This window comes from Mercenaria mercenaria, unplaced genomic scaffold (assembly GCF_021730395.1).
Source record: "Mercenaria mercenaria strain notata unplaced genomic scaffold, MADL_Memer_1 contig_4538, whole genome shotgun sequence".
NCBI classification, from domain to species: domain Eukaryota; kingdom Metazoa; phylum Mollusca; class Bivalvia; order Venerida; family Veneridae; genus Mercenaria; species Mercenaria mercenaria.
Genome location: NW_026462774.1, coordinates 1 through 20,804, shown reverse-complemented (window position 1 = coordinate 20,804; position 20,804 = coordinate 1). Strand labels below are relative to the sequence as shown.

Genomic DNA, 20,804 nt, shown 5'->3' with positions numbered 1-20,804 from the left:
AAATTTGGCTAAAAAAACGTCTTTAGTAGTGTTATATATATGTAACAAGGATGTTACAAGGCTGTTGCATGGATGTTACTTATGTTACGTGTGTCTGAGAAGAGGCGCCTTTTTGTAGTCAAAATGTTACACATGTTACACCTCATTTCTTAAATTTGGCCGAAAAACGTCTTTAGTAGTGTTATATATATGTAACAAGGATGTTACAAGGATGTTACATGGATGTTACTTATGTTACGTGTGTCTGAAAAGTGGCGTGATTTTGTAGTCAAAATGTTACACATGTTACACCTCATTTCTTAAATTTGGCCGTAAAACGACTTTAGTAGAGTTATATAGATGTAACAAGGATGTTACAAGGCTGTTACATGGATGTTACTTATGTTACGTGTGTCTAAGGAGTGGCGTGTTTTTGTAGTCAAAATGTTACACATGTTACACCTCATTTCTTAAATTTGACCGAAAAACGTCTTTAGTAGTGTTATATAGATGTAACAAATGTGTTACAAGGCTGTTACATGGATGTTACTTATGTTACGTGGAGATAGGGCATAAAATGTTATCGTTGTATTTATGGTGTATAGACCATCCGTGTTTGGAAATGGGTTAATGAACCCGTTAGGTAGTATTGTTGGAACAGTACATGTTTTAACTATAATAAGAAAAGTGTTAACAGAGATTACATGCGTGCACAAACATGAAGAGAAACATTAAATAATAATAATAACAATCATGTGAGGAAGCCATCCAGCTAGCTTATGGAAGGTCGGTGGTTCTACCCAGGTGCCCGCTCGTGATGAAATAATGCAAGGTGGGGCACCTGGGGTCTTCCTCCACCATTAAAGCTGGAAAGTCGCCATATGACCTATCATGTGTCGGTGCGACGTTAAATCCAAAAAAAAAAGGAAACAATTATCATTATATCATTATCTTGGTGCGCCTGGTGAAACAAAAAATATTTTGTGTGTATAATTTGATCTAAGGAAGTGACAATAAAACTGTCGGCCAACTAAAAGCCAGTTTGTATTTAAATTCAGCTAAGCAGACTAATTGTAGCGGTAGAAGTCATACAAGACAGTTTGGTCTCTGACAATGGTACTAATAAACTTTGATAATGTAGCAGCTGACTTCAATACAATCGATATTGTTTATTTTCCACTACAGGTGAATCCATATTTGCTTTACAATGGATCTATGACGATTTATCTTTGAACACCCCTGGACTTATTGCCACGTTATCAAAGCTTATTAACAACTGCATCAAAGATAGATAAAGGACCTCGGGCATTTTCCTATTCAGATCGCCTATCCAATAAATTAAAAACTGATCTAGGGCCAGACTTCTGAAATTGTATAGTAAAGATAGACCATTTCTTGATATATTCGACTAAAGTTTACAAGTCAGTGAACAAAAAAGAAGGCTTTGTAGACATTTTTCATTCTCATTCTCATTTCTATTGAAATATGAACATTAATCATTTTTACGTTTTAAACACCAATTCCCCAGGGACGCAATAAAATATTTCGCATGCCTATATAAGTTATTATCATATGAGTATGCTGCAAAAAAGGTACTTGGTCACAGGGGGTGTTGGTGGAGGTGAATCTTAAAAATTGAAACAACTACATACAGTGTGTCAGCAAATGAATTTTACATAAAATATTTTGACACTTATTGCATGTTTCTTTCTCGTTTCTGTAAATATTTCAAGCATAGAAAACACTATAATAAATAAATAGCGGTCATAGAAAGTCAAGCTTGAAAGCAGACTGATCCTGATTATTAATCTGACGAATTTTTCAATCAGGTCTGTTGCCCCTTGATAATCTAAGTACGTCGATTGTGTGTCATCACGAATGAGACAACTGCGTCTGTCGCAAGTCATTAACCAAGCAAGCGGCTTAGACATATACAACTACATGTATGTGTCTTCAACCTGAACATGGTATTGTTAAAGAGGTATAGACGATTTCTATGGAAATAGTGCCACTGAGGTGCAAATGCCTTTTTACCCTTTGTAAAAGAGATATAGGCGAACCTCTATGGGAATTGTGCCACCGTGATGCAAATACCTTTTTACCTTTTGTAGGACACAATTATGGTGCACAGGTCTAGAATGCATTTTAAGAACAACCTTTGCATTAATTCGAACCAAAAAACCACTGGATCCAGCATTCTAAACTGTAACAGAACTACACCAGACAACAACACCTGAACTGACCCTGGTGCCTCCGGAACTGCCAGAATTAGCACCAATTCACCCACACTTCCGAAACTTATTCAGAGGCCTACCCAAATACTAGTAAGGGCCTCCAAAGAACTAATATTGACACTCCAAGAATACCTACATAAATGTTGTTACTAGCTAGTGAAGTTTTGTCCCACTTATATATTGGACCAGTCAGTATTTTATTACTACGCGCATTGTTATTTTGTTCCGAAGGGACGTATTATGTTATACCCCTGTTGTCAGTCCGTCCGTTCGTCCGTCCGACTGTCCATCCATAAGCAATTCCGTGTCCGCTAGGTAACTCTTGAACCTTTTGAAGGATTTCAAAGAAACTTGTAACAAATGTTCACCACACCGAGAAGACGTGCAGAGCGCATGTTCTGGATGTCTCGGTTAAATGGTCAAGGTAACACTTAGGGGTCAAAGGTCATATCAGTTTGTCTCGTGTCCGCTCTGTAACTTGAACTGTTTGAACGATTTCATAGAAACTTGGCACAAATGTTCACCCCACCAAGTCGACATGCAGAGCGCATGTTTCGGATGATTCATTTAAAGGTCAGGGTCACACATTCAGGGGTCAAAGGTCATATATGATTTTGCTTTGTGTATCTTGCTCTGCATTTCAGTGCTCTTGATCCCTTTTTTGTTCAGTTACAATAAAACAATTTTGAATTATTTCCCTTTTATGTTACTATAAGTAGCTTACTTTGAAACCTTTTCATTATCGGCGGTAGAGAAAAACCGAGACGACTTTTCTGTGGTACAACATGAATGCTACTTCCAAATTTTAGGAGTATTTTGACATACTTTTACCTGGTAAGGATTTTTGTGGACATTTTTTTTTTTATTTCTTCCTTTTGTTCTTTAAATTTTGCTCCCGTCCTCTGATGTAACCTTTCGGGCGTATATTGCCCCTCTTGGTTGAGCTCTCGTTTTGTATTGGAGCAACAGAAAAGATATTAAAATGTTTGTTTAAAGATATTGGCTAAATGTGCATGACTCTGTGACATAGCCGCTATTATGTAAGCACAGCAGGACTGTGCCTACAGATAATTTAGGAATCTGAAAAACTAAACACAACAAAATGTAACATTAAGGGACACTGAAAAGAGCAAACGATGCATCTAGAACGTGCCCAAATGTGTCATAAAACCCAGACACCCATGAACCCACAGTGGCCTAGGCTTTCTCCTACACTCTTCCGCTACAACTGAAAAAGGCCAATTACCCAAATGTTTCTCGTAAATTTTGAGGCCAGCTGCACCACTGCATGTATTCAATATGTAACCCTCCCTATAATACCCGGTCAGTATTGTACATGTGTAAATACAGCATAGCAATAGATGTATAGAAAACAAATGATAGGCTATGATCAATGCATCAGTTATCATGGGCACTCGGGTGGAAAGACCTTAAGTACAGTTATGTGGCAAAATGTTTTGTTCCACTTTTGCTTTTCAGTTACTGTAAAATCAGAAATTTTCGCGAGGGATTAATTTTCGCTATATTCGCGAATAGAATATTCTCGCGAAAATTTATCCTCGCTGAAATATTACCTTATATATGCATAAATTTTCACGAACGTCCATTTCAAAATAAACATGGCGGCCCCCACTCTGCAGTCCGGATTACACGGACTTTATCGTTATGCACAAGGGAATGAATAAAACACGAATAATTGCACCCACCTTGGTAATTGTAAACAAGGATTCAATATCGGTAACATAACAACTGTTTTTGAACATAACAACTGACTTTGAATGGTCGATGTAGGGTAGCAAGCGGAATCACCCACAGGTAAGATGTAATTCGCGAAAATTATACCGAACGTGCTCCCCTCGCTAAAATTTTACCTCGCGAACTAGTTTTGTTATCGCTTTTCGCGAAATATGTGCCTCGCGAAAATTTCAGATTTTACAGTATTTTTAAGAATGTTAATAAAACTGTAAAACTGATAAATTAAATATGCATGGCAAAAGTTAATTTATTGTTTTATAATAGACATACCTAAAATGCATATGCCTATTTCACTAAAAAAAAAACACATTTTAAATTTTTGAAAAAAAAAATGTCCCTTGGTCAAAAAATGTTCGAATTTCAAGAAAACGAACGGATCGCGGGGTCGCGAGTTCGATCCTCGGGCGGGGCGTATGTTCTCCGTGACTATTTGATAAACGACATTGTGTCTGAAATCATTAGTCCTCGACCTCTGATAATTCATGTGGGGAAGTTGGGAGTTACTTGCGGAGAACAGGTTTGTACTGGTACAGAACCCAGGAACACTGGTTAGGTTAACTGCCCGCCGTTACATGACTGAAATACTGTTGAAAAACGGCGTTAAACCCAAAACAAACAAACAAACAAATCAAGAAAACGAATATGAAATAAGATTTTTTGTGACAATTTGATAGGAATAAAACTTATTTATGAGTATTTGAAGCCGCTACTGAGTCAAGAAATGGCATTGGAATTTGGGCAAAATCCCCTGGCATAATGTCCGATGTCCTTCTGTGCTGACAACATACTGGTATAATATTGTCGATTGCTTAAAAAATATTTAAGTGTGACATTTTAACATTCTTATGTATATAAACGGAAGGAAAAAAATCATTTGATAGAAGTTATAAACTGTGTTAGAGCTACCTTTTTGCTTTTGTACCTCTAAATTAGCCATATAGGCTCAAATAAAAAATAAAAAAGATAAGTTATTTAAATGGTTACCTTTTCTATATATTTCAGTTTCAGTGCTTGATGACGTAGGTAGCATAAGTATGACACTGCTAATGAAGAGTAAATTCATGGTAGTAGACGTAGCACCTTAAATAGATACATATATTTGATGATACAGATCAAGTTCGTATAAGATCCATCCAGCAGTTCATAAGAAGAAGTGGTTGATATGCATTTCTATTCTTAGCTCTAGAGGCCCCTAAAAGGGATCCATTGTCCCCATTTGAACAGATTTGGGAAAGGATCTTATAATGATGCTACATACCAACTGTGATGAAAATCTATCAAGTGATTCAGGAGAAGATTTTAGTCATTTTAAGGTATGATTGTTGTTTTTTTCTAATTTTAAATCTGGCGCCCCCTAACATATGATACGCTAAACCATTTGACAAAATGCTACTGACCAAGTCTGGTGTAGATCTGACCAATAGTTTCAGAGAAGAAGACGTTAAATAAACATACTGACGCATGAAGATGGGCGATGGACGACGAACGTATGATCACCCATCAATAATAAAAGCTCAAACTGGACATAGTTCAGGCGAGGAAAATAATGTCGCGGTATTGAATTACATGTTAATCAGAAACTATATAACGGCAAACGCAGCCCGTTTATTATATCATAGTATCTGGCTATATGTTACACGCATTTTCAATATTTTCATAAATCTAAACAGAGGCTGTTAGTTCACGCCGGTTACCATGCTATATTTACGTCTACTTCAATAATTTTCCGAAGATTTTCATTATTCGTTGTTTACGTCACAACGTTTCTCTTGTGAGTTGAGGAAGCGTACGTTTTCAAAATAAAATTAACCGCCCCGCCTCCCCCGCCTCGCCCCAGCCCCACCTGTGAGGCTACACCGTGTATATATACGGATTAACCGTTTAAATAATACGCCTGTGCGTATTACACATTAATCGAATGCACATGTATAATGCCGCTACACGACTATTTGTTGTTATTTTTATGATATGTAATATAATTAAAATATTTAAGTTTGCTTAATAAATCACCGGTGTGACATGTCGTACTTGATCGTTAAATTGACAGAAATCAATACTTGACCCACTATTTCTGTCGCTTTTGTTTTCTATTTAGTCCTAACAGGGAATCTATATATTTAGAAACCTACATAAGACAAAAATGCTATTTAAATAGCCACGTTTTACGGCACTTATCTACGTAGTTTATATTTTCTCTAAATATTTTACCATTCGCGCAATATTCTTCCGTTGAAGAACTCGTGAATATTTCCTGATGCAAAGATAATATCCTATTTATTACATACTCATCTACACGTACAGCTCGTTTAAATTGGTAAGCCATGTTGATGTACTTATAAAACAGACTTGCCCGGTTTAAAGGTTGGTCAGGGCTACGGATATGTATTGCATTTTGCCATCGGAATTTTTCAATAAAATGCTTCTTCCCCTTCCGTTTGGATCCGTCCATGTTTACAAACACGTTTGTTTATTTTATGGACTGTACTAATAAACTTTGATAATGTGACAGTTGACCTAAATACAATCGACACTGTTTATTTTCCAATACAGGTAAATCCAACAATTGCTTTGCAATAAATCTGTGACGGATTATCTTTGAAAACCGCTGGACTTATTAGACTCAATTGCCACATTATCTAAGCTTATTAGACTAGTATAAATATTATGTAAACATCATGAATATGTTCAGTAGCCTGACTAGCATTGACAATACTGAACTAAATAGAAAAACAAGAGGGCCATGAAGGCCCTGTATCGCTCACCTGACCTATTGACCTAAAGATCATCAAATTAATATTCTCACCAAGATCCACTAAGAGATGGTCATAAATGTGGTCTCTAAAGTATTAACTAGCTTTTCCTTTGATTTGACCTAGTTTTTGACCCCACATGACCCAGATTCGAACTTGACCTAACGATCATCAGTATTAACATTTTGACTAAGTTTCATGAAGATACAGTCATAAATGTGGCCTCTAGAGCGTTAACAAAATTTTCCTTTGATTTGACCTGGTGACCAAGTTTTTGAACAAACTTGACCCAGATTTGAACATGACATTTAGATAATAGGTCAACATTGACCAAGTTTCATAAAGATATGGTCATAAATATGACCTCTAAAGTGTTAACTAGCTTCACCTATGATTTAACGTGGTGAAATAGTTTTTATCCTACATAAACCAGATTTAAACTGGACCATCAAGATTAACATTCTGACCAAGATTCATGAAGGTACAGTCATAAACCTCTACAGTTTTAAAAAGCTTTTCATTTAATTTGACCTGATGACCTAGTTTTTGACCCCAGATGACCCAATATCGAACTCGTCCAAGATTTTATTAAGGGTAATATTTTTACCAAGTTTCTTTAAAATTGGACCTAATTGTGAGCTCTAGAGTGTTAATAAGCTTTTTCTTTAATTTGACCTGGTGACCTAGTTTTTGATCCCAGTTGTCCCAATATCAAACTCGTCCAAGATTTTATTACAAGTTTCATAAAGATTTAGTTAAAACTGTGACCTCTAGAGTGTTAACAGTCAAATTGTTGACGACGGACGACAGACGGACGACGACGGACGGCGGACACAGGGCGATCACAAAAGCTTACCTTTGAGCACTTCGTGCTCAGGTGAGCTGAAAATAGTGCAACAACACACACTGAATTACGTTACGCACCCGATATGAAATTCAGGCGTCAATGTACATACACGGAAAAATATTGACGTTCCCGGTACCAGTGTAACTTAACGGGGAATAGAAACGAGTAATTAATAAATCTAGTTATTCTCAAGCAATCTAGAAATTTCGTGTTATCAAGATGATTGACTTAACATTTTGTGTCACTTGTTCACATTAATTAATATACGAGTATAGTGAAAAGTTTTCTTGATAGTCGCTTAGCTCAAAATAAAATACTATAGTTTGAAAAAAAATATATTTACATATCCGACAGCATTTTTCAGTCAAACACATATCGATTATTTACCGGCTGTCAAAAATTTTCTTTAAAAGTTTCATTTTATATATCCAAAACAGAACTGCCTATAAGCGCCTACTATTGCCACCAGTAAGTTACGTTAACTTTTATCATCTTCAAAAAAAAATGATCGGAATTTATTAGCAAACAAATATTTACTTACCCAATACCGAGAATTACAAATTGTCTTTCTCAACTGTAGAAACAATATTAATCCAATATTAAAATTATACCAAATTTCCGACAAATATCTTTTTGTGATTTTTAAGATTTTTTATTATTATAAGCGCGATCTTTACTATGTCATTTCAGGGATACCTTATCAAAGCGGGCTGGCTTTATTTATATCAACAGTGACTTGAAAATAGTCAAACAGTGATATATTTATTTATATGAACTTAAGCCCGACGCAAGTGCAGTGGTATCTTGTAAACAAGTCAAATTAAATGTGAAATGAGATTTTGATTACATAAAGCTTCAGTAAACCGGTCATACCATACCTGAGCACGTAAAAAGAATGTTAGATGAGTTCACACAGTAATGTTTATTTAATGCCATGGTATGGTCCGTAAGTACTGACTTGGCACTCATGAATATTCCGTATATTTTCTGTACATTAATTCTCGGTGTCTAAAGCTAAATAGTAATATATTTCAAGTGTCCTCTCTTTCCCCTAATATTATAGTATTTGATGTAAGAACACTGTGAGCTTTCTTAAAATGTTAGAGGGAAAGGAGAAAGACACAATAACAAATGTGTTATCAACACATGCACTGACATATTTCTGTTTCTTTCTTTAAAGAAAAAAAATATCCAAAGCTTCAACATAGGCTGGATAGCTTCTTTACACCTAGGCTACGGAAGAGAAGCCAGATTCCATTTTAATGCAGAGCGTCAAGCAAAGGAGCTACTAGTACCATTTTTCTCGTCTTTAGTATGACGCGGCCGGGGATCGCCCAAGACCTCCCGCACTCCAAGCGACGCTCTACGACTAGGCTATCGAGGCGGTCAAATATTGTATTGTATTATATATCTTTATAATTTTCGCAATATCACAATGTGCAAATAGCTGTGCGGACAAAACGTTTAGCTTCCAGTCGGTATCATGCGTAGGACCATTTTCCCCATACTTAACAGAAGTAGAAATATTGCCATACATATCTGAACAAACTTTATGGTCTATTTCTTGAAAGAAATATCGTTATGAAAAATGTTGAATAAAACATTTTGAAAAGTATTTTAGACAAAAAGACCAGGTACTTGTTACCAGTGTTTCCAGAAAATGAATACTACAAAAGAAAACAATCAGAAATCGTGAGCTATGTTACGTAGATAATGTAAGAATAAAAGCAACATCGAAAACAACATTACAGGTGAGGTGATTTTGAACTCTTGGTAACGTGCGTGGCAGTCAGACAGCTACCACTATGCCACCCTGCCATATGTTATTTATATTGGTTATTTAAAGATACAAATATTTCGTAAAATAACGGAACTCCCCGCAAATATTGACAAAGATTAGTGAGTGCCAGGCCAATACTTACGAACAAAAGACAATATCTACGTCAAGTAGCATTTACTATGGAACAGAATTAGGGCAGAAACTGCATTGTGCTTTCGTATATCCAATCTTGTGATTCACATAATATGCATTTGTGATTCTCATGTTCACATGCTTCCTCCTGACATTCCATTTTGCTTTGTTACATGACCATTTGTGCATCCTATGTTTGCGTGTTTCTTTCTGATATTCATACCTGCTTAATTCTGAGAAAAGATCTGTGCTTGCTTCATTTTTCTAAAATATTCGTGTTGCTTTCGGACATGCTATTATATGACAAACACATCCATCATTCTTCTTATTTACTAGTGGTTACTTGCATTGTGTCTTCGTTGGAGTGTCAATGGTGTATGCTAATCAAATGCAAGGAGTACATATAACAAATTTAGCTGTAGGTTATGATGCGTTGTGACAACATACACTTTTACATTATCAAATTCTTGTTCAAGTGGAGATAACCCCCTTGTACTAGAATACGGAAATTTACGAACTGTACCTAGAGTGTTAAGACTACACATCAGGTGACCGGAAAAACAACAAAATTATATTGTTATCTGAATCCAAGTGCAATAAGCATTGTTTTCGAAACATTACCTTTACAATTGTGTAGTAAGCAGATATTTATAACGCGCTTTAAATCGCCTACACAACAAAATTATGTCCACTAAATTAATTTTTTCCCCACATTCGCAGACGAGCGAGTATTTGGTAGCCTTAAATTGATATGTAATATAGCGCTATATCTGTATATGTAGTATTTTTTAACTTACATTGTTTCGCATAAGAGCGAAGTTTTTCGTTCTTATGCGAAACAATATATCACTCAGGCCTACGGCCTTCGTGATATATTCTTACGCATAAGAACGAAAAACTCGGGTTAACCACGTTTGGGAACTTATTATTTCTTAAATATACACACCAACAAAACACATTAATTACTTTAAAGTATTTTTTCCAGCATTCAGAGGTCAGCTTATTGTTTTGATCAGTTGCAACAGGAAGAGGGGGAGTACAGTCGTTTGTGCTTTAAACCTCTTAGATTGGTGTTCATTGAATTGAAAGTTCACGCCGCAAGACGAATCACACAAGCGCGGGTATTTTCAATTCATGAACACCTCCTACTCGATTAGTAACCTACACATAAAGTGTACAGTTTTGCGGTTCTAACCAAAGTATATTGGGTTTGTATATTTAAGGTGTCAAATTGTTAACTAGCCAGTAAAATATTGTCAGGGCGACCCATTTGAACTTCTCGGGGTTGGGGGCTGGGATTTTATTTTATTCTGTTTGGAGCCAAGAATTTGATTGAAGACCAGAATATTTTTTCCAGAGGAAACCAAAGATAGTTTCTTTTTCTTTTTTTTCAAGATATTTTGTTATACTTCCGTAATTAAAAAATTGATAAGCACAAAAATAGATATACATTTTGTATTGATTTAATTGCTTTTAAGAGCGGATGTAACTGCTTAATGCAAGTCTTTTAAGGCAGTAGTTTGACTCACGTCATAGTTTCTAAGTTTGTTTACCCGCCATTACTTCTATAAGCAAGATGTTTTAAACAAATTAAACATGAATCACTTACGCGGTTTAACCGTCGTTTATATGACTGAAACAATTGTTCATTTAAATCTATCAAACTTAAGTCTTACACAATATTGAATGTAATTAAAACTGACAATGTTCTTTAAGAAATAGTAGACTAAAACATTTAAAGAGCGTTCCGACATCCTGTCCGCGTATGTTTCTTAACTGCATGTCCCCGGACCCCCACCCCACCCCAGTTGCGACCCCCTAACACCAAATCCTGGAGCCGCCCCTGGTATGGCTAAGAATAAATAAGTAAGAACTTTTCAACATTTATCAATATTATCGGCTTGATCAAAACATTCTCTTTATAGCACATTAGTTATTTATAAATACATGCATGGTTATATTTAAATAAACATCAAAAATGGTTTTCCATTTAAACACGTGTGTGTATTTTAATAGCGTAACAATCGGGGTTTCAACGGATATCGCATTTAACCCGTATTTATTTATTTTTTTTTTTTATGAATTTTTACATAGTAATCAAAATATGTTTAACTAAGATTTTTATATACTATATAGTATTTATGATGATATGCCAAACTGAAGTAATACTTATTGAATCTTAAACGTTACTTTTCGTAGTACATTTTTGGTTTATACGTCACTATGACTCACTTGCTTTGGTGTCAAGTGGAGATGAAAACTAAATGTTATTTCAAAGTTGAAAGTTTTGTAATGTACTTGATCAAGTTTGATTTCAGTCCGTAATTGTTTTAAATTTCAGCAGAAGCCAATTTCCAAGGGGAATATAAAGAAAACCTATACAATAAAGTTACATTTAGTAATACATATTGTAATTAGTAAATCATTACATACATTTTTCACTTTCATTTCCTTTAAGTAGTTCATTCATTCTTTGATAATATTATGTATTTTACACTTAAGAAACAGTTTTTGCATTTTTAGTACAATGACGTCAGTGTAAAATATAGTTTTTTTTAATAAGTTATAATCAGGATGGGGTTGAGGGGATGGGTATTTATTTCATGTTCATTAATAGTTAAACTATGTACAACTTACTAAATGTGACAATAAATTGCTTTGTTGAGGGAGACCATTTTCAATAATAAGTTTGTCATGGTGTATCGTAAACACTCGATAAGTATGAGGACACCCCGTAATGAAACCAAAATAGATTGTAACATGTATTGATATAATCATATACTGCTCCTTCAACTAAAATTTAATGAACATATTGTCATCTATGTTCAAAAGCTTTAACAGTTAGATGGTTAAAAATTTCTACACATGTATACTTACGGAAAAAACAAAGAGATTGTTTATTGTATCATCAACTTTAAATTTTACATCAGATAGATTTATCTTTCGGCTTAATGACAATGAATTTGATTGCAGAAATGTTTCTCTTTTTTATTTGGAAAAAGGTCACTGCAAATTAATTTGCTTTTCGTTGATATAGTGTGCACATTTTCATCTTTACGTCACAAGACCTGGAAACAGACATTCGCAATCTGTTTATAAATTTCTTCATAAACAGTTTCCATACAAAATTGCAATGTTGTGTGATTGAATATACTGATAAACACCCGAATGTCCGAAAGGTGTCAATGCAAAATGTTATATTAAATCATCAGGCAATCTGACTAAAGTACATACAGTATCCTATTACGCTACGCATAGGATCTGAGAACGACCTATTCATAGCCTCGTTCTGACCCAATCAGAGCTTAACTTACAACATTTTGCAAATCTACCTGTAGCCTTGACTTTTGATATTTACAATTCTTATGTCGTAATGTGTCAAATAGCCGGTTAGCTCATCAATCGGTACGCCACTTGCTTTGTAAGCGAGAGGTCCCGGGTTCGAGCCCTGGAATGCACATTTTTCTTACTCTTTGACAATCGAACAAGCCGTTTGATTGGTTAAAATAAAAAAAGCAATCCAAAATATACAGAAGTCGTAGGTGAATGGGTCGTTCTCAGATGTTCGTTTAGAAGATCAAGTACTTTAGTCAGATTGAATCATCAGGCGTTCCGTAGTGAAAAAAAAAATGCACGTGCTGTTAAATTTATATTTAAGTTCGTTCTTGTTTGATTCTGTATATGAATAAGAATCTATATAACTATCGCGAAATCGTCTTTAATTAGATTTAATAAACGCTATAAAACAATTTCTGTTTTGAGATATATGTTGATCAGATCAGCTAGCTGGAATATGTTAATGAAAAACAAATTGAAAATAAAAATAAATGGCAGTAAAATTATGAAAATTGCCTATTCCTATTTTCAAAACAAAAACATTAAAATGTTTGTTAAAACATAATATTAAAAACATAGTAAAATAGAAAAAAGTGGAAACTTCACAGGTCGCTCAACACGACAAAAACGAAAATGCTGCAGGCTCGGTTTGATTGAGCCTGTTCATGGACAGTAGTGGAAATGCATGCTACCGCCCACGCCCTTTAGCCCCGGGTTGAGCAGAACTCAACATTTACACATGCTAAAAGTACAAAAAGCAATTTAGAGACATCCGCAGATGTATTCAAACGGCGGTGAACATGGAACCAGCTCATTTTGATTATTTTTAAAGTTGTCGTAAATAATATCTAATCTGGTACAGGCATCGTGTTATAACGTCTATATATTGTAAGACAGTAGATGTTTTGAGAGTACAAACATTGCAGGGGAAGATGCGTGTAAAGTAGATATAACATTTATTTTTTATTTCTAAAAGAAAGCACTCTCGATACAACACATCTTTTCATCGGCAATTTCACTATACTGTTTTTAACAGATTAAAAGTAAATCGGATCACTTTGGTACAGTTCTAAATGAATGTCTAAGGCAAACACATCATAATTTACTTGGTTTTATTTTCATGTATATATGCAAGTAATGTCAGCTGATTAAAACAGAATAAGGATACTTGAATAAATAAGCATCCTCAATTGCTGAGCACATTAATTACCTCAAAAACAAAATGAAAGTAAACTCAATGATGCAGAACAAACTACAAAAATATGATTATTATGTTGAATGTTATTAGATATAATTGAAATTAATGTATCACATTAGCACTTTGATAAGAAAAAGATCAAGATAATGCAACAGAATACTCTAATGACTAAAGGTGGTATCACGCTTTGAGTTTCCAGTGAATGCCATAAAACAAAGAATAGTCAAGTTCTTTTTTTTATAAAAATAACCGCACTATGATTCAACTCAACATTTTCCTTTATCTAGCTAAAAGGAACAATTTTAATACTTAAGATCCATTTTTAGCACCCTTATTACGACAATAAACTAAAACAATAGAAATCTTACGTGACTTCAGTTAGCTCAACAATACATTTTCAAGCATATAATACTGATGTAGTAGAATGAGTAGTAAGTTACAGACTACAATGTCCTACAAAGTTAGTACAAAACAGTGCATATGAAAAATAAATAATTTTGACAGGTCGTGAAAACCAATGACAAAATTTGACAGGTGAACGATGATTCAAGACTTAATTAAACGTTTCTACCTCCTTTCTGTACTGTAGCTAACAAGCCATAAATTAACACATAGAAATATGAATATGTGAAAATGTGTACACGTGCATAGTAGCCTGGCTCATGTACACATTAAAACAAACTATTGCGATGAAGACTTAGAAGTAGCAAATAGACCCAAGCATACATGTAGATCACTTCCCCATAATTTACGATGATTGGCATAGAAATTGCCATTTTCGGCATGAGATGAAGTCCGTATACCGGACGATCCCCATCTTACGACTTTTGGGCGTAACGGATATTGATGGATAGAATTTTAATGATAAGAAACAAACTGCCTATGGTGGAATTTGAATCCAGGTCGCACGGGTGGAAGTCCACTGTTGTGATCACTGAGCCAAAGCGTCGACTCCCTCACGCAGTTGTCAGAGATTGTTTTTTAAAACATTCAGGCTATGCGTAAGCGAACGTTACAACATCGGAAAGGGCTATGCCCGAGAATTTTACGAATTCTGTAGCTTACATCTCCATATAAATTAGGTTGCGGAATGCCTTGTCGCATAGTCTTTCAATTACTTTAGAACTAAATTTCGGAGATAACATTCAGAAAACGATTTCAGGAGTGATAACGTTTCACAAAATATAGTATACCGTTAAGCAGGATAGGCCCTTACTGATCCTTGTATGACTGATCGGCAAACAGCACATTTTCTTAAAGCATGCGCACACTCAACGCAAGAAACCATGTGACCACAAGGAAGAAATACGACACATGCATTCTTATCCAGACAAATCTTGCAAATTATTTGATTTTTCAGCTGGCGATTCTCCTCTAACAATTATGTGTGGTCTGAAATGAAGACAAAAATGATATTAACACATGTAACATTTTTATGTACAGACGACCATTAACGTTAAATCATCATCATTGCCTCATGCCAAACATTGTATTTAGATTTAAAACATTCATAGGTTGAAAAAGTTGAACGACACACTCAGGTCGCTTAGTACGGCATAAATGAAAATACTGCAGGCCTGGTTTGATTGAGCCAGTTCATGGACGGAAGTGGGAATGCATGCTACCGTCCACGCCCTCTAGCCCCGGGTTGAGCAGAACTCGACATTTGCACATGTTACGAGAGCACATTACCAATTTAGAGTCACCCTCAGATGTGTTCATACTGCGGTGCTCATGGAACCTTCAATAATGAACTAAAGTAAAATTCCATGAAAAGTGGCGTTTGGTCCCCACTTACAATAATGGACTAGACCTATACGAGAAAACAATGGGCAGGACTTATCAAACTAGAATTTAAGGAAGGGATCTGTACGTCACTTTTCATGGGAAGATCCACTGATAAAATTATTATATACTTTATAACACACATAATACAAATAATTACACTTTGGTGCCAATGTAGATTTTAATATTTGATTTTGTGAGGCGTTATAGTCTTTTCAAAGGAAAATAAATTCACTGAAATGTTTATTTTTGAGGTAACAAGTACTTACCTTCTTTAATGTCTGAAGATTTTCTTTCAACATTCGCAGTATCTAAAGAGCACCCTGACACTGCTGACGGTCTACCTCTGTCTGTTTGATTGTTTTGGATAGGTATATTGTTACCATTGTTGATATAACTATTATCTAGCAGGGATTCGAGGATATACTGGGCTCGCAATTCAGATGAATCTGAAAGATATAGCATATATGCGGCTATTCAAATTCTATTGTGTGTATGCAATCCAAAATTACAATAGGTAACAGTTAACGGCCACGCGCCACACTAAGGACGCAAAACCACAAGTATTCTATATAGAATTTTATTTGACAGGCGTCACTGTTCATAGTCAGGAATTTCAGGCTTTATCAGTGACAATTTAAGGTTAAAAGATAGGACTGGAGCAGCTCTTTAAACAACTTTTATTTACTGACTAATGTACTCAATAAATGATATATAAAAACTGAATTGTGACGCTAAATCATGTGCAATACAACTGATAGCTTAAAATTCATTCAGTTTATAAAGCCATAAACATTTGGTGAATGTTCAAATAATTTCATCAAAACTGTATAATGTATAATTAACGCACCAGATGTTTGTGATTTAAAAGTTGAAGGCACGAATTATTATTTATATCAAAGTACACTGCTGTAAATTTGCAAAGTATATTATGATTGTGCCGAATGTCTATATCAAACATCAAGAAGTGATTCGATGGATACATTAAATCTATTAGTTAGTTGTATATGATGACCATATGTACACTGTTTCAGTTAGAAAATTATCTTTTCTGTTGTACATAAGATGCAAGTACTCATTCTTTTAATTCTTTTAAGGTATCTACACGTTGTCTTAAAACAAAAATCACATTAGCCCATGAACAAAATGACAAATGTTTTTGGGCGTCAGATTTAAAACAAAGTACCTCACGTGACATCTAAAAATTGTCAAAACTGAATTGTTTATTGATTTAAAAAATAAATAAATAAAACTATAATGAAAATGTATCGCAACACTTATGCTAAATATATTACTCTTTAGACAGAAATGCTTACCGTATTTCTCTCGAGCTAGTTTAATGGCATTTTCTACTTCTTCCTGCATATACCCAATACCAATTACAAGTTTCGAAGCTGTACTATTTAAGTCTTGTACCAACTGGTCCTCTATAAGCTCTTTACCACCTGCCAAGTTTAAACCTTCTGTACCCTTTAAACACAAAGGTAATGCTTCCACTGAATAATAATGTGCTAGAAAATAATCCTAAAGCTGAAGTTTTAAATTCAACATTAAAATAGGGAAGTATGTTTGAGCACAATATATGATAATATGCAAACAATCAGTAGATTATTTGGGCTTTTGACGTTATACTCTGTATTGTAGTGTTGTTTCTAAGATGTCCTGTATCTTGACATAGAAGAGAAACCACGTCTTCTTACAGTTTGCAGTTATTGCAAAGTGTTTCGGAGCAACGATTCATTACTGTGCTCTCAAAATAATACCCAAATAAGAAACGGAAAACACCAAGGACCAAATCAAAACTACAAAAATTACACGCATCTGTTTAATGTTGTAAATAAGCCTTAAAACGTAAATGTCATGTACATGAAAATTTTTACCATCATAACTGGGAGTAACTGAAACTTCTGTTCATCATATTAAATAAGGCCATTTAAAGTTAATTTCAAATTTCAATTAAAAACTCTTACCTGATTTTGCATTTCACCATCAGCTGTCATGTAGTCAATATTTGCCATGCGGCACATGCTAACAAAATTTTCTCCTTTAAATTGTTTCACGTATGCACAATTTGGAAACCATCTAGCATGCTCTATCCATGCATTGTCACCGTTTTCCCAGTTCTTCATACCACCGCCACAGAAAAAGCATCGTACACAATCCTGGACATCTACATGAAATAATAGTATTAATCATTAGTTTAATTTGCTTTCGAAATCCACTTCTTTAACATTTTACACATTTTTCATCGACTAATTCATACAGCAATATATTTTATGAAATATGGCATTCTGTACACGACGGAAAAATAATTATTGTGGATGGTACGTTAAACATAAATGCCTGCTTGTTTAATTTTTCTTAATTTCTTCCGTGGTATATGGTTGAGTATTTACAAAACAATATGGACTGTCCATATAGTATTCATGGAAATTTGTATTTAAATAAAATCAACGTTTTATACCTGTATGATAAAATCCTGCTTCTGCGAGTTGTTCTGGATCCATCACATCCGGGCACCAGTAAGTAAATGATGATAACCGGACACTTTTTATTGCATAATCGGGATGTTTCGGTTTTTGTGTAGTGATACCTGGGTAGTATTCAATATGACTATTTGCTTGTGAAAGTGTTAGTCTTAATTGATTCGTTAGTTCACCACTAACACAAGAACTGCCTTCATCTCTATAGTTCCCATTTGCTCCACTTGTAGTTGCTAAACTTTGTCTAGGACTAGATTTAATATCTTCCGAGTTCGATGTCGAGATGTTTCCAGCTTCTATGGCAGCCCCCATATTCTGTTCCGAGTATGCATCGTCATGTATAGGGACATTTGTACTGTCTTCGCCTGTCAAATATCGGCAATTCGGCGAAAGACGCCGATGTAGTTCAGGAACAGTTTCATCTGTAGTCGTTGTAGCGATCGTCGGCCCACAACAGAAACAAGTAGCGTCTTCCCGTGTTCCGGTGTAGTAAAATCCAGCTTATTGTAAAGGAGATGCTGAGGAAGACTCGGGAAAATCTTCAAACGACTGATATTTTGTCCACTCGTTATTCATTGAGAAGTAGTAACGAAATAATCTAAAAGGGTTTTTATTATTTATCTCTCTCTGTATATATACTAATTTTATTTAATTTGTTATACGGGATGAGTATAGTACTAAATTAAAGTATATGCAATGTTTAAAGGAGTGTGTGACCCCTTTAGAAAACGTTCCAATTTAAAAACGTATCCTACATGACTCAGTATATGTATCAGGTACTATTCGTAAATACTTCGTATGTCACTAATCGATAAGTCTATTTGAGCGTAGCATTTATTAATATTTATTTTGGGTTTAATAAATGATTGCTGTCGGTGAGTGCAAACTTTAGTACTTTTTATATCGGTTTATTCCTAAATCCCAGTCCTGTCAATGTTGCGTATGGTGGCTGTAAGTGTTATTATATTTTCTGATCCTTTATTATCGTGTCGAGCAATCCATTCAATGTTCATGTATAAAAGAGTTCCACTTAAGCAGGTGCTAGATGATTGGAGAGATTTGTACATTTCTTTTCCTTTCATAAACACGCTCAAACCAATAGATTCATGTGCTATTTTTTTTGTTTAGTTGCATTCTATATGCTTCCAAAAGATCTTATTGTATATTTCATTAACTATCACAAAAGTAACCTAAGCTATCAAAAGTCTCCCGTACAAGGACTCGGGCTACTGGATGCACATGCCATTAAAAGGTCATGAAATTGGCCTTAATTTTTTCAAACGTTTTTAAGAGAGTTTAAACAGGTCACCATTAAAATTCACCCATTACTTCTTACTATTTAATGGGATTTTCATGGCCATAGTTTTAATGCCATACATTAAATAGCCATGAAATAAGTATATTAAAACCCTGGTAAAATATACCTTGTTAAAATGACTTTGATGGCCATGAAAAACTGCTGAAAATAAACCATTAAAATAAGTTAACAGGCTCCTTAAAACTCCATGAAAATTTTTGATTAGCATGAAATTGATACACCATTAAAAAGTACCCTTTAATTTCACATTAATTATTTAGAACAAATGGGGCCATTAATTTTTAACACACTGTTAATGGCCGTTAATTATTAAAAAATGATTAATGGTCTCATTAAACATGTCAGATTCAATTTTAATGGGTTCGTAATATTTTAATGGTATATCAATGAAGGGCCATGAAAATTTGCCATCAGATTCAGACATCTTAAGATAATCAACTTTATATTGATATTTGCCGTATTGATTTAAACTACGTATTACTGTACTGTTATGTAAAATGCTAAAAGAACATTTGTTTCTTCTTTTTCTCACATTATTTTGTAATGTAAACACATGTAACAGCCTCGTACAAACATTTGTCATATTGTATCCTTATTCTGTCATATGTTCATATGAAATGAGAAAATAAATGGATATTGTATTGTATTGTGTTGTACTGAGAAGGGTTACAGGTACCGGTTTAATAGATCAAGTGACCATGTGGGTAGTTTTAACTATTCAACATTATAATATTGACAAACATTCTGACCAAGTTTTTATTGGTACAGACATTAGGCATCAGGTGTATTAAAAAAGCACTTAAACAGCTAAGAGCAAATGTTTGAGAAATTGCATCACAAGTAGCTTTCCCCCTCCCCAATCAAGCGTAGCACACTCTTTCATTCATTGAAACGAAGAAGCGATTGATCTGCCTATGCCCCAAATGAATTTAAATCAGACTGTAAATCTTCACAATCATGTGTACTGTTCACTCCTCTATAAACTTTATTTTCTACTCAAGAATTGGAAAATTTGAAAATCTAAACTGGTCTGAACACATTTTATAATGTAAATTCCTTATCCCACCCATTTTCTGATTATTTGGACAGGAAAAACAAACAAGAGGGCAATGAAGGCCCTATATCGCTCACCTGACCTATTGACCTAAAGATCATCAAGATTAACATTCTGATAAAGTTTCATAAAAATATGGTCAGAAATATGATC

The 20,804-nt window shown here is 34.7% G+C and overlaps 1 protein-coding gene and 1 long non-coding RNA gene across 2 annotated transcripts; both read right to left on the bottom strand.

The window, feature by feature from the left end:
- Window positions 1-554: 554 nt before the first annotated feature.
- LOC128553952 (uncharacterized) lies at window positions 555-8,241 on the bottom strand. The gene is made up of 3 exons (XR_008369481.1): window positions 8,107-8,241; window positions 4,953-5,048; window positions 555-652 (listed from the first exon to the last, which is right to left on the bottom strand). It is a non-coding gene; the product is annotated as an uncharacterized LOC128553952 (long non-coding RNA).
- A 7,151-nt stretch (window positions 8,242-15,392) lies between these two features.
- Window positions 15,393-18,591, bottom strand: LOC128553951 (baculoviral IAP repeat-containing protein 2-like). The gene is made up of 5 exons (XM_053535152.1): window positions 18,261-18,591; window positions 17,767-17,966; window positions 17,113-17,266; window positions 16,066-16,245; window positions 15,393-15,403 (listed from the first exon to the last, which is right to left on the bottom strand). The coding sequence occupies exons 1-5, from the start codon at window positions 18,589-18,591 to the stop codon at window positions 15,393-15,395; spliced, it is 876 nt and encodes a 291-aa protein (XP_053391127.1).
- Between the last annotated feature and the right edge of the window lie 2,213 nt (window positions 18,592-20,804).